This window comes from Scleropages formosus, chromosome 1 (assembly GCF_900964775.1).
Source record: "Scleropages formosus chromosome 1, fSclFor1.1, whole genome shotgun sequence".
NCBI classification, from domain to species: Eukaryota; Metazoa; Chordata; class Actinopteri; order Osteoglossiformes; family Osteoglossidae; genus Scleropages; species Scleropages formosus.
In genome coordinates this window covers 8,400,979-8,423,546 of record NC_041806.1, presented here as the reverse complement: position 1 = coordinate 8,423,546, position 22,568 = coordinate 8,400,979, and the positions used below count along the sequence as shown (strand labels likewise).

At 47.4% G+C, this 22,568-nt stretch overlaps 1 protein-coding gene across 1 annotated transcript in view; it reads right to left on the bottom strand.

Moving 5' to 3' along the window:
* The window catches only part of plxna3 (plexin A3), a 113,828-nt gene that overhangs the window by 25,843 nt on the left and 65,417 nt on the right, over nt 1-22,568 (bottom strand). The window contains exons 9-10 of the mRNA XM_018752967.2: nt 17,200-17,314; nt 5,158-5,358 (exon numbers count right to left, since the gene is read on the bottom strand). Of these exons, the coding sequence (XP_018608483.1) occupies nt 5,158-5,358; nt 17,200-17,314 (316 nt within the window). The remainder of the gene's footprint in view (nt 1-5,157; nt 5,359-17,199; nt 17,315-22,568) is intronic.

Genomic DNA, 22,568 nt, shown 5'->3' with positions numbered 1-22,568 from the left:
TAAGTCTATAACACAGTCTTATGACTTGGGAGAGGACAAGGTGAACAAAACCATGCATTATCCTCTGCCTTACATTCTTCTGCCTTTCTGTCAAAGCACAACCGCATAAAGTTTACTGCAAACTGAGCAGATCGAAAATTTTGTGATTTCGTGGGTTAGGTGAGCTGAGGTCCTCTTCTGAGTCCTGTTTGGATCTCCAGTGTGTTCATGTCTCTGAAAGAGGACAAGGCTGCCTGGTTGCGTGCGCTGGGGTGGTTCCCGTTTCAGCTAGAACGGGCAGATGCTCCACACAACACAGTAAAATACAAACAAAACCAGAAACAAGGCCAAAGACTGAGCACAAGCCTGTGTTGTTATTAGACCTTAGACAGCCTCCAGCCTCCAGCCTCCAACCCCCCCACCCACATATTAAAGCACAAAGGGGAAAAAAGTGATCAGAGCTAACTCAAACTCTAAAATGATCTGGCCAAAAGCACAAATAAAGCCAAATATCTATCCTCTCACAAAGAACGAGGAATAAAGAAATAATCACGCAGACAATCAAAAACCTAGAAAAATCAAATGGCCCTTTAAATTAAATAAGGGCATGTAAGTTCCCCTCCTCAAAGAAACGGCAGATTCTCCGAAAACACCATTGATCAGACACCCAGCACTGGAAATATATGTCACCGAAATATTTGCTTTTTTGATAGGAAAAAAACGCCATTGCTACGGGGCTATCATCCCTCCGCTGACTAAGAGCTGACATTTCAGCGGCCCATGAATGGCTGAATGAAGACCAGACTGGCTTCTGAAGCCACCCTCCTTTGAACCAGTCCCACGATACGGATGTGAGCTTCATGTATTCACTCAGCAGCCTTTTTAAGACTATTTCACAGCACAGGCAGGACAGCTAAAGCGGGAAGGTTGAGAAAGGTGAAGAAAGTAAGATTCAGCAGTAAAGGCATGAAGCTGATGGTTGTACTGCAGGCTAAGCACCCTGACAGAATCCACACATGGGGTTCTTACTGTTGGGTAGAATGTGTCTCTGGAGGCGAGAGGGGGGCCACATGTCAGCTGCGCTCTCATCTGTGAGCCATTCTGAGGAGCTCTGTGCCCGCGTGGAAGGAGCCAGGAACGCTCCACAGCCTGGTACGAGCAGGGTCTCTACAAGACCAGACATCACACGCCAAACGGCTTCCAGAATCCCTCACAGAAGCCTTTCTGAAAACCTTGAGCTCTGCGTTAGGTGAAAGGGCAGTTCGGGAATTCTCAAAAGCAGGCAACTTCTGTGATGTCAATCCACGCGTACGAAGAAAAGATAGAATGACGACAAAATATTGGCTTCCATCTCGCTTTCCTTCAGAGACTCATTTTACAGCTTAAAGCTTGATGCTGCTGTTCGTTAACTTGAAATGTCAAAAAAAAAGGCTTCCTAATGGATTTGACAGCACATCAGACATATTACCAGATGGAAACATGTGAGAAAGTAAAGCAGTTTGGTGACGGGTGCCATAGAGAGTGGAAGAGGTCTGTTTAGTCTTGACTAGTGTTGGAGCACGTCTCTGTCACCGAACAGGCTACTGCAGCAAGGAGAGAGCCGGAAGGCAAGGAGGAGGGATGCAGAGCGTGGAGAGCGTCCTGTATGTGAGAGCAACCAAGAAAAGAGCAGTCCGTTCTGGCCGAGCGAGGACATTGAGCAAAGAACAGTTTGAGGGCTTGTCAAAATACACAACATAATAAATGATGATTTCCAAGAAGCGGGGTGTCTCTCTAACCCAAAGTAAGCCCCCGGACTCATTCTCTCCGGTCTCCAGACCAGTAGCTCACAAGAGGACACACAGATTGCGTTGGGCACACAGCTGACATCATACCCAATGTTTACATACTGGACGGAAAGCAAAATCTAACCCCTGCAGCCTGAGATCAAACCTATACACAGCGATCAACAGTAGCTTGCGCATATTGGTTTTTTGCATCGTTCTGAGTCAATATTTAGTCATCTAATACCTGCCCACGCACACACAAAAAAGAAAAAAAAAGAAAAAAAAAAAAACTACATTCGAACCGATGATCCCCCCCAATTAACGACAAACCATAAGGACAAAAAAATGCCAACCAACAAATAACAGTTATCAGTACGAGGAAAGAAGGCAGGAAACTCAATCGACCCATTCAGCTGTGCCCATCTCAGGACTCTCACAATTGCATTAGCATGGACTCTGTGCCCTCAAAGTCACCTGGCTATTGCTTTGCGGGAACGAGGCCCCTGTGCTCATCCTGACGACCGTATTGATTGATCGTCATTGCCTTGTGCGAGTGAGTGCAGCACCTCCCCTTGGGGCTGAGTGTAATCTGCGGCGTCCCTTTCCCCGATGCCAGATTACTATTCAGGAGCAATCTGTGGCAGGCGGGAGGCGACAAGGAAAGAGGGATGATGCGCTCATGCGCCGCCGTGTCACAGGTAATCTGCCTGCCAATTAATCTGTGCAGCCTATTCAAAATCGGGGAAAAAGAGGCACATTAGACACAGGTGAGAGAAGGAGGTGTGCGGATGGGAGTGTCTGTGGGACTCAGTGACAAAGACTGAGAAAAAGGAGAGAAGCCAAGCAGAAAAAGAGAGCAGATGATTAAGGAATAGTTTCTGACATCAAATGAAACCAAGCTGAGGATTGATATGCGGTGTTGAACGTTAGGCGGTTTGTAGACGGAGGTTTTGCGTGCCGAACCTTATTGCTGCCCTTAACTCCGTCTCCATTCACATAGTATATAGATGTTCATCTAGATGACACGGACTTTCAGACCATTCCATCTACGTCCCTGGCCTGGCTTTCTGTCCTTATGCCCGTGCTGTCTGGGATTTTTTCTTCGCATCGCAGGGACCCTAAGCAAGTTACTGAAAATAGATTAATTGACCAATTTAAAAGTTACAGGTTCACGCTTGAGCCTGCACTGTGCTGAACTGTAACACGGAGACCGAGGAAACAATCTGGCCCATGTTTTACTGCTCAGAGCAGCACCTGCGGTCACTAGGTTGACGGTGGAAATGGTTTAACAGTGTTTCCTCCACGTGCCACATCCCCTGACAAAGGCTTCAGCCTGAGAGCGGGCGGCGTAGAGCACCATACCGGAGCAGATTGTCGCATCAAACCTCTCGGGCTAGCTGCTGCGCGACAAGTAAACCTGGGGGGGGGGGTGGTAAAAAAAAACTTAACAGTTTAAAGCTAACACACAAATCTCTCAAAGTCATTATTTATGATCATTTACATAAGGGAAATTCGGTTTAGTGTGAGAGAGCAGTGGGAAAGCAGAGGGGAAATGGGAGCGTGAGGAGATGAGCGAGAGCAGAAGGGAGGACAACAGTTGCTCCTCGCGGCAGGGCCCTTCCTCAGACCCCCGACATGCGGTGCAGGAGGCGGCATGTGACATCCAGAGATAGGACAACGATCAATCCTAGCCCCCATGTGCCAGGGGACGGGGGCGCTGTGCACGCAAGACTCCATCCCATTATATGTTGCCACGGGACATTAATTGTTCTGTCAAAGAACAGGGGCCAGCAGGATGACCTTTCACCTCTGTGTCAGAGATCAGAGGGCACAATCTATGCTACAGAAGCCAGCTGACCTTTCAGTCCAAAAAAGGTTCGTAGTCCGCCATACAAGCCACAACCCAGCCAGCCCCCCCACCTTGCAGAGGCCCCCCAACATTCCCTTTCACTGGGTCACATTGTCAGACCAAATTAAGACCCGCATCCTGTGCCTGGCTAATTATTTTACAAGATTCCCTGGGGTTACTGTGACAACCAGATGGGTCACAGAAGGCAGCCGTCTGTAACATCAATGTGGGGGTGGGGGGGACGGATGGGGAGCGAGCGAGCGAACGAGCGAGCGAGAGAGAGAGGGAGGGAGGGAGACCAAGGAGGGAGGGAGGGAGGGAGAGAGGAGACTCTCAATGTCAGCTCTTTGACATGCCACATTTTTCACTGGGATTGAGAAAACAAAGGGGTTTTAATGTTATGTATTGATTTCTCTGCTGATTTCCAGGATAAAGTTTTTCATGACCTGTGACTCAATGGAAAGTCACCTTGTCTTGTCTGTTCTTCATATTCCAGGGACTGGACACAATCATCTTTGACTTCTATTGCCCAAATAAAAACAGTCTATAAAGTTAAATAATGGGTCACATCACCTTTTGAGATGATATATATAAACATCACCTGCCATGTAAACTCCCGAAGGAAGGGCATTACATTTAAAATTTATACTGCTGGGATTTATGGCTTGATGGAAAGGTGACTCAGAATGAACCAGGGCTAAACTTGATATTCTACTCTATATATCTTTTCCAAAAAGCAACATTTAATTCCATGATTAAATCGTGATGGCGAGGCAGCTTGATTTACGTTTATTCATTTAGCTCACGCTAAAAGTGACACAAAGGTCCGAAGTGACTTACAGTGTGAAGTTAGCCACAATTAATTACCCAGTTACACCCGGGTAATTCTTTACTGAAGCAATTCAGGCTAAGTACCTTACTCAAGGGTACTACAGCAGGAACACTAGATAGCACATACTGCTAGACACTCTACATGCAGGATACTAGCAAGAAAACGATCATGCATTTTACATTTACTACAGTTTAGGGTCATGTAACAGGTAACAGTCCTGATATGGACATGGACTCAGGCAGGGGTATACTATACTGTGTGGTACACTGCACCATGGTGATCGGAAATTCAGTTACAACAAGCAAGTCATTACAATGGTAACAGTTTAAAAGAACAGAAGATGTGCCTGGATCTTGGGTGCTCCAAACTTCCCTGTTGTATGGAAGAGCCTGGAGCAATGACGGTCATTGGTAATTGCTCCAAAATGGTAAGTTTACAATATAATTACTGTTTTTATATTATCGGCCACCAAGGCTTTGATAGTTATGATACGAAGGCGTTGAACAGAACATAATGAGCACGCAACACCCAGCGTTTTTAGAGCTACAGTTACGTTTAGAAGAAAACAGACCGACACGGATGTGCATGTTTTCTGAGCAATCAATAAAAATAATCAGTGAATTCTGGTTTGCAGTCACGAGTGTCAGAACTAAAGGATAAGAAAAGTCACACTGTAAGAAGCGCAAAGTGTGTATTATCCATGTTTAGAGGAGGAAAACATGCCGTCTTACCGATGTGTTCTGGCACTGGATGCAGGAACTGTTGAAGCGTACAGCTGGGATACGCTGCACTTTGCCCTGGATGTTGAAGACGCACTCGTAGTTCTTCTGTCCCGACTGCGGCTGAGGAAGGTTGCGGGCACGCAGCGTGATTGGGCGAATCACTCCCGCCGGCACTAGGATGTCGTTGATGGGCAGGATTTGCGGACACCCCTAGATCGAGCACACGCAACAAAAGCAGCACATGAAGACTAGGGAAAGGCAAAATTTTAGGAGCGTCACCATGAAGGAAGGCTTTTTTTTATACAATGTTAAGAATGAGTTGCAACTAGAACATGAATAACACTCTTAAAATCAAAAAAACAGGAGTGATGCCAAAGAAACCTCTGTTCAACCAAACGGGCTGAATTTAAGAATTTCAGCCTTGTATGAGTGCATGTTAATTTGTACCCTTTTTCACCTCCTGCCTCATAGTAGGACATTATGGCATATCTATGTATTCCAGCATTTTAAATTCCCATTACACAGCTGCTGGAGGCAGAGATTTCACAAACCACAAGTTATTCCTCCAAATTGTACTGATGAAGCAGGAAATTAATATATTCTAAAGTACTCCATGGGTGCTTTGAGCAGAGGGTCCCATTGAACATTCTTGGAAATCATACCTGAATTACCGTAAGGTCCCTTCAGAACAAAGGGGCATTAAAAAGGTATTTACTGTGATCTGTTATCTATTTAACTCAGGGGAAAAAAAAAATAATGAAGGGGCCTGTAAAAGCAATTTGCCAATCAAGAAGCAGTAAATCAAGATAGAGGTCCAGGCAGTCTTCTGTTTGAGGACATAAAGTGCCAAGCTAACAATGATGCAACTCCAAGGCTCACAGTACCATAAATCTTACATGTGGCACCTCATTTGTATGGGTCTGTATACTGCCGTGCCACTAAATCACATATTCATGTTGTGCACATGAAAAGAGCTAGGTAGCGGAGGTGGGGCACCGGAGGGATGCTCTGACAACTGGGCGGATTGCTCCTTTATTTAATATGATGTTAACATATGACATCACGCTGCCTAGAAATGCCAACAACGATACAATGCATCTAGAACAGATTTTTCTCAAAAACAGAATAATCATTTATCATCTTCAGGGCTGTCATTTCTAATTAGTTGCATTTTTTTCACAAGTTTATTTACATTTCAGAACATTGCCTACTGACACAGACTTAATTTTACTGTCAAGCATGTTGACATCTGATACTTAAATTCATGAGCCAAAAAAAAAAAAAAAAAAAAGCCAAAACTGTTGCCAACATATATGTTATGTGGGTGAGTTGAACATATTCACAGATAAACCGTGCGCACGGATTTGTGGCAACACCGTTCGCTTCGCAGGTGACAATACCCCCTTGCTGTTGCCTCCCACTGGACATCACAGCCAGGGTCCCTTACATACTGAAGCTGCCAACCCTGTGCGTTCTTTACAGATCTTGGCAAAAAACAGGAATTTAAACATTATCGAATTACGAAAACATATCCAGCTGAACCAGTCCAAAACCTGAGCTAGATCCAGTTCTGCTGACAGATTTTTGAATAATGTGCTGTGCTGTCAGTGGATCACTCCAGCAGCTCACTGACGGGAGGAAGCGGGCTGGAGCTCATCGCGGACTCTGCCATCTCTCCAGGAGCAGCAGCAGATACCATCAACGGGCCAGAGCAAGGACACGCTCCTCTGTAAGTGAATTGGAAGGAAACTGCCGATTTCCAGCTGCCCGATGCGGTCGCTGATTTACGTCTGGTGGTACGGCGGACGGGCTGTGCGGCTGGGCGTCTGCTGCCTGGCGCTGGTGACTCATGGTTTTCGCATGGATCCATCGGCGCTCTGTCTCTGGTAACCAGAGAACCCCGCTATGCCACAGTCTGCGGGGCGCCATTTTGTCGCGCCGTGAACTCCTTCGTTCATCCCTAAGACTGATCACCGCCCCTGTCATTTGAGGAAGGCTTAATTTAATGGATGACATCTCATATTACCTTAGATTTGCCTACCTAGTGTCGTGCCACTGGAGTGGATTACAGCGGAATATCTGAGTCACTGTTAGCACTTAAGTGAAGGCAGAGCCTTTAACAGCAGCAGCTCCTCATCTCCTAAAGAGGATTCAATAGGGCAAAACCCCAAAATACATCCTTCATGCAGTAAATTACAGAGCCTACAATCAATTTCAGGTAGTGACTTGTAACGGAACATAATAGTTTTCACCATTTCTAATTTCCAAATGGCATTGTCTAGACAGGAAGAAGTAAGAAATGTCAAATCATCCCCCCCCACTCACTGGTAATACTCTTCATTAGTTGCATATGGAGACAGGGACGACGCTTCCATCTTTGTGATGAACGGTCCCCGCCCTTCGCAAATGACGCCGCCCCTGGGCGGAAGTCTTATCACTGATGAAAGAGCGCCCCTCCGGACTGAAAAGAAGTGTATGTTTCATAAACCCCGTCTTCCTTCTGATATTCAACAGACGACAAATGCAGCAGGTCACACATTCACGCGCCTGCTTCCGAGGCCGCAGCGCTCCCGTCTTCATCCGCCGCCAACGGAGAGAACGCGGCGACGCAATTCTCCGCGGCGAAGACACCTCGGTCTAAGGATGCGCGCTTTGCGTCAACTCGCTGCGGCTGTTCCCCGGAGGAAGAGGCTGGGGAAGGAGCTTTGCGGACGGCCACCGCAGCGCTGGGCTGCCGCTGGGATTTCCCCACGACGACGTCTTATTTAACCTCGCACGGTACGAGAAAGGCCGTTTCGCCCCCATTGTCTCCTCACTGCGTGCAACGTAATGCCTTTTTTCAGTCTGCATTCCGACGAAATTAATACAAGAGCAACCCCCTCGTCCCCCTTGTCTCCCTTCCCCAAACTCCCTGCCGCTCATTTTCATTAACAAGCTTTAATTATTTGCAGGGTATGAGCAGAACAAGCGCTGGATAAATGGTTTGCTCAACTTGGCAGCGAAGGCAGCAGATAAGCCAGGTCATTCTGGGGAAGAGAAGCTGACAGTTTGGTGTGCACAGCCTCTTGTACACATCGACAGTTTGGTACACATTCCCCCCCATTTGGTATTCCTTGTTTTTTTTTTGAGTTTGGTACAAAAGCCGCACTCCTGGTCCTTTGTATACGCTGACAGTTTGGTTCACATTCCTCATTACCTTGTCCCACACTGACAAGCCGGTGCTCACATTCCCCCTATTTTTCCCAGTGCGGGAAGAGAATGTGTCTGACGGTGAACGTGTGATGTGTGCAACTCAAAAACAACCGCCCTAAATATAGCTGTGCAGCCACACGCAGTACTGAGTCATTTCGGCTTTGATCGTTCAGACAAGAGTGGGTATGGGGAAATTCTCCACGTTAACGTGTGCGACGGAATTATTTCAAACTAGACGTTCTGAAAACACGGAACGTGTCTTTTTTATTCTTATTTATTCTATTATAACATAATACGTATAAAGAGGTACAGTGGAGCAACAGCACGAGAGCAATGTTTCAGGAAGAGGATAGGGGGGTGCGGTGGCGCAGTGGGTTGGACCGCAGTCCTGCTCTCCAGTGGGTCTGGGGTTCGAGTCCCGCTTGGGGTGCCTTGTGACGGACTGGCGTCCCGTCCTGGGTGCGTCCCCTTCCCCCTCCGGCCTTACGCCCTGTGTTGCCGGGTAGGCTCCGGTTCCCCGTGACCCCGTAAGGGACGAGCGGTTCTGAAAATGTGTGTGTGTGTGTGTGATCCTGAGGGAGTCCTGTGTCTACAAAGCCTCGGCGGTACTCTTACGGTGAGCGACGTGGCCAAAGCCTGTCCAGGTACACCGGCACTGGAAACGGGAGCCGCACCTCTGACTGACCCGTCTCGCAACCAGCTGACGCCTCTTTCCCGGTGCTGATTAGAACCCCATTAAGACAGACTTGGCACTTTACAGCCTGTTGACGGCGTTTCCATTAACCTTATTGTACAGATCCAGTTATTACAACGCTAAGCACTTTTCTCTGTTGAAACATTAAAAGCCGCTGCCTTCAGTGTGGTGTATACACTCTCACGAACGTGGAAGCACACACGTGCAGTAATAGAAACACTCACAATCACAGCATCCAGCAAAACACACAAACAACTGGCAGAAAGACTACCTATATAAACACACACACACACAGTGTCTGAAACCACTTGTCCCATATGGGGTCGTGGGGAACCGGAGCCTAACCTGGCAACACAGGGCGCAAGGCTGGAGGGGACACACCCAGGATGGGGCACCAGTCTATCGCAAGGCACCCCCTAAACAGGACTCGAACCCCAGACCCACCGGAGAGCAGGACCCCGGTCCAACCCACTGTGCCACCGAGCCTCAGCTCTCTCAAAAACACATACACACTGCTTTCGTCAGTCCAGACCAGGGCAGGGCAGTCAGACTGGCAACACCACGAGCTGCTTACGTACACAGTTTCTCCGGTGTTCGCCACCTTAGTCATTTTTCACCCGTCCCTCCCAGTTTCACTATTAATCCCATTAACTGTCTTTATATGCCTGGAAATTTGTTGCCTTCATCTGGCTGCAAAAACCTCTGACTCGGTGATTTGAGAAGCTCTCGGGTCAGAGAGTCGTCGTGTCTTCCTTCATCCCACCTTCTCGCGTCAGTCAGCACCTCTAATACTGCAGCTGTAACACGTAGCAGATGCCTTTTCTTTTTCATGTTTGTGGGACAGCTGGTAGCGCAGTGGTTTGAGCTGCTGTCTTTAGACCCAAAGGTGGTGTGTTTGATTCTCACGTCCAGCTGTAGTACCCTTGAGCAAGGTACTTACCCAAAATTGCTCCAGTAAAAAATTACCCAGCTGTACAAATGGGTAAATAATTGCAGGTAGACTAACACCGTAAGTCTCTTCGGAGAAAAGCGACAGCTAAATGACCAATGCAATGTAAATGTTGGATTCTTCTACAGCTTCAACCAAAATATGTGCAGTGAAAAGAAATTCAACGTTCAAGAGAAGGGTTGAGGGGGTGCCGTGGCGCAGCAGATTCGGCCTGTGCCTGCTCTCCGGTGGGTCTGGGGTTTGAGTCCTGCTTGGGGTGCCTTGCGATGGACTGGCGTCCTGTCCAGGGTGTGTCCCCTCCAGCCTTATGTCCTGTGTTAGGCTCTGGCTCACCATGACCCTGCTTGAGACGAGCGGTTTCAGTCATTGTGTGTGTGAGTGTGAGAGAGAGAGGAGGGTCTTCCTCCATAACAGAAATGTGCCCGACGCAACCAAGCACCCTCACACACAACCCCATCTGCATCTGCTTACATGAGTGTATCTGAGAGCTTCAAATTCAGCATCAATTTACACGTCGCACTTGCTCCACGTACTCCAGTCCAGGACGACGCAGGGTTCCAATTATCACGCCATTTTGCATTGCTCAACGTTGCTGCCATCTTATTTGTTTACAGTGCAGATAATTTGATTGTTAAACTGTTGGGACCACTGCTGTTTTATGGGTGAACTGATAACTTAACTGTTATTTTTCAAATCATAACGTGCCCTTTTCACGTACTGTGCGGAAAGTATTGTATGCTACCCCCGTGCATCTAGAGGTAGATAACATTATTATTGTTATCATCATTAATAATACACACACACACACACATTTTCAGAACCGCTTGTCCCATACGGGGTCATGGGGAACCGGAGCCTAACCCGGCAACTCAGGGCGTAAGGCTAGAGGGGGAGGGGACACACCGAGGACGGGACGCCAGTCCGTCACAAGGCACCCCAAGCGGGACTCGAACCCCAGACCCACCGGAGAGCAGGACTGTGGTCCAACCCACTGCGCCACCGCACCCCCCCTTCATTAATAATAATAATAATAATAATAATAATAAAGCTGCCTTATAGCAGTAAGCCTTGTGCAATAAACTGCAGTCAACTAGAGCCCTGGAGGAACCTGAGATTCCACAGCTAAAGAGGTCAAGCTGTTTCCAATAATACAATAAACAATCTGTCTTTGTTTTATTCACCTAATATTTCCTAAGATGGAAACGGATACTGTCATTATTACTTGCAGAGGAGGAGGAGAGCTTGGTGCGCAACATAGTCATCTTTGGCCGCCACGTGAAGGGAGCACCATGGTTTCCGGAGCAAACCGTACCATGGTTACTTCCCTATGGTGATGACTCGCCAGCAACTAAGACGCACACCCACCCACCCACCCAGCCACACACACAAACACACACACACACACACACAAACATACGCACACATACAGATACGGACATGGATGCACGCACTTCCTGTCACGCCACTCCCTCCCCCTGAGCGCTGCGGGGCTAATGGCTCCACTGTCACTCATCCCTCAATTAATTACCGGGCCGCCACTCATTAATAAAGGCCTCCCCACAGAGAAGCTCTGCCGAGGGGAATGGTTAGCAGTTTTGGAGGGGGATCAGGGGGCGCCGTTTGATCTCCCAGCGCTTTGGGAAAGGCCAATGTGAAAATGTGTCTTTGTGCTCTCAGCCATGAGTGATTCCTCAGAGAGATGATCTCCTGGGCCTGCGAGGGGCTCCCTTTAAGGTTAAAAAACTGCATGGTGTAATTAAGTTCTGTGTAGTGATTAATGTTATTCAGAAACGTGGGACGCTACTGGACGGTTTCTTGGCCGTCGGTGTTCGCGGCTTGTTGGAGAAGCCGGGGGTAGCCAGGAGACAGTTTTCGGACAGAAAAATCAATCCCCTCCCCCTCCAACCTACCCTGTAGGGAAGCTGAAGGGGAGGAGAGGGTTTGGAAGAAAAGCAGAAAATGAAAAGCTGAAGCTTCGGCCTCAGCGCCACGAGCAATAACAACTCTAAGTGACCAAATATGAGCGGTTAAACCACAAGGCTCCTTTATTTGATCTGTTTTCTTGCCAGTGAAAGTCTTCATCTAATACCCCACTCAAGACCACAAGAGCCGAAACCTAAATAAATACATTTTAAGCAGCACCCTGTACCAAAAATGGATTGCCATTCTGTCCCACCGCCACATAAACAGTTCTCGCTAATGCTCAGATTCTCTGAATAACTTCAAACTGCCTTATATCCCACAAGAAGCGATAACTTTCCCATGATAAATATTAATGAACTCATTTTGCTGCGCCGCTATTTTTAGCTTTCCTGCAACCACCCCGGCTTTCATCGATGTCAAACATTCAGATTACCAAAGGTTGAGTAAGACAAAACTTTTCTGAAATAATGACTCCCCCTACAAGCTTTCTTTCTCAGCCGGATCGTACGCTTTGCTCAGCCAGACGCAAACACGAGACATTTTTCCGCACGCGACGCGTCTTTACCATAACGTAGAGAGCGAGGCGCTACTCATTTCGACTCGGATGACCCTTGATGTAAAAATGTTTCATCTGGAAGCCCCGTGTGCCATGTGGATGATGATAAAAAGTTCATTATTGGCGGCAAACCCCTAGGGTTAAAGGGCACCACAGAGAGTCCTGCCCCCCGTCTTGGTGCGAGACGCTTGCAGTCAACGGAAGCGTGCGGCGTGGTCTCCGCAGCTCTGATCCGCCCTATCTCCCTCCGAACACTCGCACCGTGAAGTGTGCCGCTGTGTTGCGGATTAGCGGAGCTGGCGACGGCGCGGAGCCCCTGGGGAGGGGGGGAGAAGCCTGGTCTCCACGAGGAAGCCTGCCCCTGGGCTGAAGAAGCACTCGAACCCGAGGCCTGGCTCGGGCTCCTGCCTGCGTTGCGCGAGAGCGCCGACGCGGCCGAAACGCAACGGGCGCGCGGGCTGCGCCGCGCACGCGTTTCTCTGCGGTCCGGGAGCTCCGCAGGAAGAGGAGGAATAGAAGCGACCGTTTTGAGCCATTGGCGAAAGATACGCCTGGAATAGAAATGTCTGATGCCAGCAGGTCACTGTGAAATTCCTTCTCTAGGACTATTCCGCACCAAATGCGATTACAACTTTTTTTCTCTTCCTAACTACCAGCGGAAATTGCCGAGCTCTGAACAGATGCTTAATTCGACTTCTAAAAACCAAGGATTATACAAGTGTCAGTTTGTGTGTGCGCGCGCGTTTCTCAATCCCTCTTGCTTTTCTTCTCGCTGCAGGAACGTACACCAGCCTGTTTCTCCAACATTCACCCTCCAGTATCAACAGTGTGTGAGTCACTCTTTTTCGCTGAGTAATTCGTTTTTTTTTTCCCCCCCTTTTCCTTCCCCCCCCTCTTTTTTTTTGGGGCACAGATAAGGAGATTGTCAATTCCAGTACTGGAGGCGGCGAAGGCGGCGAAGGGGGGCAGTGACGGGCACGTCCTCGCCGCTGCTGGCGCTGTCTGATAAGCGTCGATAAGGCATCTCTTTGATGTTCAGTTAAGTGTAAAATTAAAATGTGTCAGAAGATGCCGGGCTTTACGCTTCCAGCCCCTGTCCTACACTGAAAGAAGGGGCTTTTCTTCCTTTCCGCTAATTTCCCCTTTCTTCCCCAGCTGTCGCCTCACCTTTCACAAGGTTTCCCTTCCAACTCAGGTGGGTTATTAATTGTGTGGGTTATTCTTATATAACACACATTAGTACCCATTACCTGACAGATCACCTGTTTCTGCATTCCTTGCTCATTATATGTGAGCCAGTGGATCTATCGAACCTGCACATCGGCTCCAGTGACCTTCCCCCCGATCCAGACATCTGCCAAAGTATGTGAATGAAACACACAGATTTACTTTAGATGAATTAATAGAAGGGGGTGCGGTGGCGCAGTGGGTTGGACCGCAGTCCTGCTCTCCAGTGGGTCTGGGGTTCGAGTCCCGCTTGGGGTGCCTTGTGGCGGACTGGCGTCCCGTCCTGGGTGTGTCCCCTCCCCCTCCGGCCTTACGCCCTGTGTTACCGGGTTGGCTCCGGTTCCCCGTGACCCCATATGGGACAAGCGGTTCTGAAAATGTGTGTGTGTGTGTGTGTGTGTGTGTGTGTGTGTGTGTGTGTGAATTAATAGAAAACGGAAGAAGGAAAAAAAAAAAAAAAAAAACAGGTACATTTGACCTTTTAAAATCCTGCAGGTGATTACAAATAAGTTTTGTACTCATGCAGAAAAACAAGTTAGGAATGACTAATGCCTTTTAAAAGTTTTATTGGACTTATTTTATTTATTTATTTATTTTTTTTTAAATAGCCACGATCCATACTGCTCCAACCAAACATTCTGACGCCATCTGTAATCAATGTGACCACCCAGGTAAATAACAGCTGGCAATATAAAACCAGCTGTTAGAAACACATCCAGCTGTGAGAAGAAGTGAATCAGCACAGGTGCGAAAGTAACAAATTAGAAACAGATTTTGCAGACCGAAAAAAAAGAAATCTGAAGTTTCTTTAAAACTTTTAACTACGGTAAAAAGACGGCTGGTGCTGTTACGACAGGGTTAATTTACACCCAAACTTTTTTTATGGTAATGAGTGTAGACTACGGAGACGGCGACCGTATCGACGTAGAATCACCGCGGCAGCAGCTTTTACGAGTGTGTGAATGGACTCCCGGGCGGTGGCCTTTCCAATGCAATTTAGGTCGCTTTCATGTGCATATGTTGCTCATTAGGAAGCTGCCGCATGCGTGATAGGAGCCGTACACTGTAAAACCGCAGACACGCTGCTCCTGTGCCCCGGCAGTACTCTGCTTCTGACGCTGGGGGAATCCCTCACCGACACGCAGGTCAGGGGCATTGCGCCCCGGGGATGCTGGATCTAAATAAAGAAAACACCAAAAGCACAAATTCTAGGAAAGAAAAAAGAAAAAAAAAAAATGTATTGATGCTTAGGGAGAAGTCCTGGCTGCAACCTTTTCGCCAGCCCTGGGCTACTGAACCGGCGCTGAAACCCAGTCGAGTGTGAAATCAATGTGTTCTGAGACACTGAGAGGGAGACTGTGAAGGAGGGAATCTGAGACGGAGCGGGGTGGGTGACATGTAAATGCAGTAGAAAACGTAGCCGTCGCTGAAGTAATTACCACGCTGTCACTCACTGTCACTGCTGGGACATGTGGGTAAGCTAATGTCACAGGCGTGGAGAACACACACACACACACACACACACACACACACACACACACACACAGGGAAGGTAGGAGGCAGGCCACACGCTATCACACCAATCCCTTGAAAGCGGACCCTCATCGCACTGGGATTTAAGGGCAGCCTATCAATAGGTAATTAACATTTTATTACACTCCCAAAAACAGTAGAGGCTAACAGGTAAAGAGGAAGTAAACAACACTCACACAGTGGTACCAAACAGCAGGTACGGCACGAGCTCTGACTATGTACTTCGCTGTTTTGATTTGTGTTACCAAACACTGAACATCAGCTGCAAATGCACTCAGCTTTCTTGGAAGGCATGCCAAAGCACTCCTTCGGAACAACTGCAACCACAAGCTATTAACGCTGTCAAACTGCCTGGACTCGGCCAGCTCTTGAGTAACTATTAGCGCCGTACTGGTGACGGGGTAAAAAAAATAACTTAATTTCATCAAATATCTAAACTTTTAACAATCACCGACAATGTTTGAAATCTGCAATAATTAGAAAACCCCAATTTGGATCATTGTCTAGCAATATCCACACTTTTATCGAATATGTCGCCTCGCCTTTCGCTGGGCAAGGCTACGTCAGTAGAAAAGCAGTGGTAAAGAAGGTAAACAGCTGGGGAATCTGTTCAGTGCCCAGGTCACAATACATACTAATTAGGACAAATGGCAGTGGGTCAGGATGAGGACTGAGTCAGCTGTAAAGCACGACCTCACCCCCGGGGCCATGGACTCACAGGCTCCTTTGCATACTGTCATTTACATTACATTTATTCATTTAGCTGATGCTTTTCTCCAAAGCAACTTACAATGCTGAGCTACCTACAATGTTTTACCAGTTTATACAGCTGGGTAATTTTACCGAAGCAATTTAGAGCAGGTACCTTGCTCAAGGGCGCTACAGCTGGGATTCGAACCTGCGACTTTTGGATCCAAAGGCAGCAGTTCTGAGCGGAATGCTACCAGCTGTCCCACCTTCTGCGCTCCCCGTCAATCGCACCTCCAGCCGTTCGTGTAAAGCACAAATTCAGCCCTCACCGTTTATATTAATATGCTCGACATGAATCAAGAGCAATATATTACAAACCTCAGAGACTTACAATTTAAAGTACATCATTTAAAAATAATTGCTATCTTTTCTTCAACAGTTTACTGCCTGGCCACCAGTTAGGAAGGGAGTATTAATATGCTTATGTGGCCGAACTGAAAATTATTTACAATAGCAAAAGTCACGTTGTGTTATTTTCAACCCACGAGTAGCAATTTATTTAGTTCTGGGCAGCAACAGAACCTCGTAGACCTAGAGATTCTCGCGAGGAATGACTGGACAGCTGCAACCGGAGAATATCCAGTCAGGAGGACATTTTTCTTTGACACAGGTAGCGATCTCGAGTGATGCACCATCATCTGCATACTAAATGGTCAGATATTGTATCACCTGAGCTACAGGCAAAGGAGATGTTATTAAAGAGTTACCGAGCGTAATACAATGACCTACTTTTATCAGAGCTTTCCCTCTCTCTCTGTGGAACCTCTTGGTGCTGGGAAACATTTTTGGAGAGCACGTTCACTTCTTCGGTTTTCTGGCAACATCAGGCTGAGATGATTTTTTCTTTTTTTTGCTTTTGAACAGATGCCACAGAAAATGCCTGTGGTTGTAAAGGACAAAGGGGCCAAGCTGGAAGCTGAAAGAGGCTTCATAGACGTCCCTGCGGCTGGTCAGTCCCTAAGCAGGCCCGGTGATTCACAGCAGAACCGCCATCAATAGTCCGATTGTGGAGGGCTACATAACAATGGGCACCAGTGTGCGAAGCCTGGCGTGTTCCCGGAGAGGACACGTGGCCCAAGGCTTGTCGGGTCACAGGCAGGTTGGACCCACCCACGGGTCTTCCCGACTCGCAGAGAACAAGTGGTGCCATTGAGGCCCGATTGTGAGAGTCTCTGCCCTCCAGGATCGAGGTCCTGAGCTTGGGGTCAAGGCACAAAGCTGACCTACCTCCACGTTGCTCACACGTCCCTCGTGGAAGGAGCACTCGGCCAGGTTGTTGGTGCAGATGTGCCGGTATTTACACCAGTTACACGGGAAAGGGCTCTTCACACAGGACAGGCACCTGGGGGTGGGTGGGTGGAAAGAAGAACACAGAACGTCACGGTTTCAACGGTTTTTCCTTTTCCAGGAAACAAACACATTTATGCCTTTGTGCTCGAACTTATCTTCATTTCCTGACATTCTTATATAGCAGACCTCTCAGTCTAAAGCGTACATGGCCAACTCTAATCCTTCGGCTCCGGTAAATTCTCGCACATTTTCTAGGTGCCTTTCAATTAACAACTAATTAATCCCTGGGAAAAAAAAAAAAAAAAAGAAAAAAGTTTGACTTCTGATCCGTGTGATGATTCCAATTAAGATAATGACTGGAGGCGTAACGAAGCTCCGATGCACCTGAGGCCCTGGAGAACGGAGGCTGTCCGAGCCCCCTTGGAACCGGCTGCGATCAGACCGTCCCCGAATGCCTCGTACCGCCGAGCTTCCACCGTTTCTCTCCCATCTCCAAGCGACCGGGCCCGTTCTCTATTCCGCCAGAATTACGCAAAAGCACAAAGAAGTGTTTGCACGATGAAGGTTGGGTACGTTCACCCATACTAATGATATCCCGTCCGCTCAGGCAGCAGCGAAATCCCCCAATGCAAGTCACTCAGCAGTCTGAACAGCACCGCGCAATATACCGCCGACTGTCAAAACAACACTAAAAATTTGTGTTGCCGTTATTGTGTCCTCACAGTCGTAAAGGCAGCGAGAAGAAATCTGCACACTTCACACGTCTGCATTTCTCCCCGCTTTCTCACTGTCTGTTTTAAACTGACAGAACAAATGTCTGTTAACAACTCAGTGTTTCCTACCACTCAAAGAGGAAATAAGACATAGGGGCAAATGCCTTGACAGGCTAGTCTCAGTCTAATCTGGGAATCTGTTTACAAATTGACAAATTTAAATATGCTACCTTAAAAGCGAGGGCAGCCGTGCGAGTTCGCACTGTTAGCATCGGAACTGCAATAGCGTCATCACGTGAGACCACGACGAGGGTTCTGGTGCAGCGCTTTGCTATCTGGGTATGGGGCGGATGCAGATATCTGCTGAAATGTACAATGTGCTGTGTCAGTGATACTCTTTATAAACCCCATCAATTCACTTAGACCTTTTTTTCTTTTTTTTTTTTTTTTAATTTCAGCAGAGAAAAGGCCTCGGCCAAAAGGTGGACATACTGATGAGGAGAGCTTTTAGAGTCCTGCTCGCAGGGAACGCGGAAGCAAAGCGTGTGCGTTTTCCGTGCGTCGCAGCTCAGGGTGGGGCCACAGGTGTTCCGCGCAGGAGAGCTGAGCCGTGCGCGACTCCGTTACTCCGCGCTTGAGGTCTACTCTGAGCCACATCACGTTCGAATCGGTCGCAGCGATCAGAAACGAGCGGCGACCGAGAGCGACGGGCTACAGATGGAGGCAGAGGAAAAAATTTTTAGTTGATTATGCATATGAAAGATGTGAAGAAGAGGTCGTCCGAATGCAGCCATTCAATTTACTTGCGCGGCTTACAGCGGAGCAAAACAATAACAGTTGACTGGAAGTGCCTGGAAGCACTGAGACTCTCTCTGGAAGGATACAATCGCACAACTCCTGCTTCAGAGCTGCCCTCTTGGCTTTCGCAGGTGGCCATTATCCCAGAGGATGAAAGAGCGAAGTGAGCTCTCTCAAGCCCAGGCGGCTGAAGAATTGTGGGAAAAATGATGCCAATGTAGGAGGCGGGTGGAGGGGGGGAGGGGGGAGAGCGAGTGTTGTTCGCCAGGCACACCAGAGGGGGAAACAATTCAAGGGCTAAATGTTCCCACAGGGCTTTTGTGAAATCAGGAAATCTGGCATAGGCTTCAAGCGAACTGCCCTGGCAAGGTAGGCCGCAGTAGCGGTTACCATGGAAACACCGGGGCCCGGCATAGATTACGCTCCCTTGCTTCTCTGCACTGGAGAATTGATTGTTGTGTATGCATTCTGCCAGCAGACAGGGCAATTTTATTTCCTAAAAATACCATTTATTCAGCCACTATCAAATAATTTAACAAATGTGTTTGTATGTTTGGATTAAATTCAGAATGCATTCTCCCAGTTTTTTGATACACAAATTTACTTTCATTCACAATCAGATTGCAATCTTTAACACAGCGCTCATTTTGTATGCACAATCCTTCACACTTTAATTAAACAGTTTATTCTTGATTATAGGAGTAAACGGCAAAGAAGAGAAACTATAAACAAATGCAAATTGAATATGGAAGAATGAGGCTTTGGCCTGAGATGGGACTCAATTTGCCCTACCAGGCATTCTCGAAATAATCAATTTACTGCTTTCATCAATTTTCAAATGGTCATTTCTGGAAATGAAGTAGGTGGGCGGATCTCTAGCATTGGTTCAAGCGGTGCATTAAGTGCTGCCCCATTGTCGCCGGCGAATGTGAAAGAAATCCACAACTATCAAAATTCTAGCTCCATTATACATATTTACATTTATTCACGTAGCAGACGCTTTTCTCCAAAGTGACAAACATCTCATAGAAAATGCGTGCATTACATCATCAGAAAAGGAGCCATAGATGCAAACACGTGATTCTAAAGCAGTTACTTTTCATCATACGAACCAAAGTACATCACTCAAGCAGCTGCATAAAACTTGATCAGAATATCGACGATTCCAAATCACCTTCCTGAGGAGCTGTGTAAAGCTTTATCCATTTTTAACAGGCATGATTTCAAAGCTATAGAGCATGAACATTCACGCTTACATGAACTTAAGAGATCACGGGCAAAGTGAGTCCGGAAGAGGTGAGTTTTAGGTCCCTTTTTAAATGTGGACAGAGATTCAGCAGTTCTGAGCGACAGAGGGCGGTTGTTCTACCACAACGGAGCCAGGAACGAGAACTTTGTGCATATCCGACACCACATTATAATATTAAAACCACCTACTAATAACAGTGTTGGAGGGCCAGGCACTTTGTACAGCAGGCTACTTAATGAACTACTGTGGGAAAATAATGAAAGATTCTCCATCCCATAAAGCCACAGCTGGCGTCTGCTGGTGGTGGTACATGCACATGACAGCCATGCGCACTTGCAGGACAAACATCCTCAGGTTGGGCTGCGAACCCTCAGCACTAACAAGCACCGTCTGAACGCTGACCACTTGAGCACAGACGAAGGAAGCCCATGCCTACACTACCCGATTCTTCCCATCGATTCTGCTAAGGGGTATTTGGGACATAGAGCACTCATTAATATTTCATTACCTCAACAGTCAAATGTGCTGGTAAACAACATGTCAGGGGGGAATTCTCTGGTATAATTAATGACAAGCACTTCTATTTGTGCATATGGACCATCACTGTTTTTATTTATTTTTTCCCGCCACAAACACGGTACGAAAACAGCCTCCTAAAAAAGTACCCTTTCATGTTGCTCTGAGCCAGATGCTCTCGTAACCAAATACAGAGCCAACTACTACCTCTCCTCATTATTTTGGATAAATGGTTATTCTGATTAAATTACACAGAAAATATATTTCAAGTTCAATGCGATTATGCGATTATTGGGCGTCTTTGAGGCTTCAGCTGCCGTTGCCTGGATTTGTTCCATCTCTTAATCTCCAAGAAGATCCTCCTCAAACAACGCTCCGGCTCAAGCGTTTCGCCATTCCACAGCACGTTGTTTTCCCGAAGACGCACTTTTTAGACCCTCCCAAAGGTGCTACATGGAAATCTTGGGCACAAACCAAAACAACTCCATAGTGATCTTCAGTAGCCTACACGTAACCTTCATTTGAAATGCCAGCAAGACGCTGGCTGGTACAACGGCACCCCTACAAGGACAGGGTTGTGCGTAGTGCCAGCGGTCTACATTGTATTGTCTGCCACTCTGCCTGAAAGTCTTGCCATAACAAGGCAGTGCAAATAAAGGAGTGCGAGAGTATTTTTTTTTTAAAAATTTAAGAGATTTTTACACCCTCACCGCCGAGTCAAAGTGTCTTTGCTAAGTGAAGTGCAAATGAACCCATTTGCAGGAAAAGCGGATGGAGAAAAACAAACAGAGCAGAATAAGGAACGGGGGCACGTGCCCGCTGCTCCGGTGAAGCGGCAACAATGTGCCCACGCCCAGCCAGCCAGTCCCTGGGAGCGTCTCGGGGAGCCATTGTTCCTCATGAGCTCACACTGCACCATGAATGCCTTCCCTATGCGGGACTGCACGCATGCTGGCTCAAGTGCTACCATTGTTTCACGTGGGCCAGAGTGCGGCGAAGAACGCTCGGATCACGTACTACGCCAAACAGCTCAAACAGGGGGGCTGGACTAATCTGGAAATGGAGACACTGCCATTTAATAAAACCGGTAAGATTTTATTAAGACAGCACAGCAAAGTCTCGCATGTGAAAATCAGATACAGGCAAGGTTTTTCATTCCATAATGTTATACAAGATGAATATACAAGTCTGGATGTAAGATTAGTGTGATAAAATGTGCGTCAGAAATAGCGTGACAGATTAGCTTGGTAGAAGTAGTATGCAAACAAGTTCTACCCTGGTAACTGACCACCATTCCAAAGGTAACTGGTATTTTTGTGTACATTGGTACACAAAATTGTAGTCTGTTTCAAAACCTGAACAGCCTCCCAATTCAATCATATACTCTTCTAGTGGCAGAGCTACTAGACACACACACACACACACCTTGTCTGAAACTGCTTGTCCCATGCGGGGTCGCAGGGAGCCGGAGCCTAACCCGGCAACACAGGGAGTAAGGTTGGGGGGGAGGGGACACACCCAGGGCGGGACGCCAGTCCATCGCAAGGCACCCCAAGTGGGACCCGAACCCCAGACCCACCGGAGAGCAGGACCCGGCCAAGCCCACTGCACCACCGCACCCCCTAGACAGAGCTACTATCCACAAACTATTTTTATTACAGCATTAGGTTTGCCAGTATGACTCTTTATAAAAGGCCTAAAATATTTTACACACACCATATTAAATAAGGAATGAAAACAAATGTGCGAACTGCAAGCAGCAGTCATAAAAGCTGATAGCTTTTATTAATAGTATATTTGAGCCTTTTTTCTGCCCTTTATAAGGCACATATGTTCCTGATTTTCTAGATTTGAAGATGTCTGCATATTTGTACAGCAACACGCATTCAAATTCGTAGCTAGAGCAAACTTCAACACACCCTCACTGATAAATCCAAGGCGAATATGAAAGCAACGAAAGCTGTGTATCACTGCGTGTTCTTGACAGGGAAAACAAGAGCGATACTCAGAGAAGTGCTGGACGCGGCAAG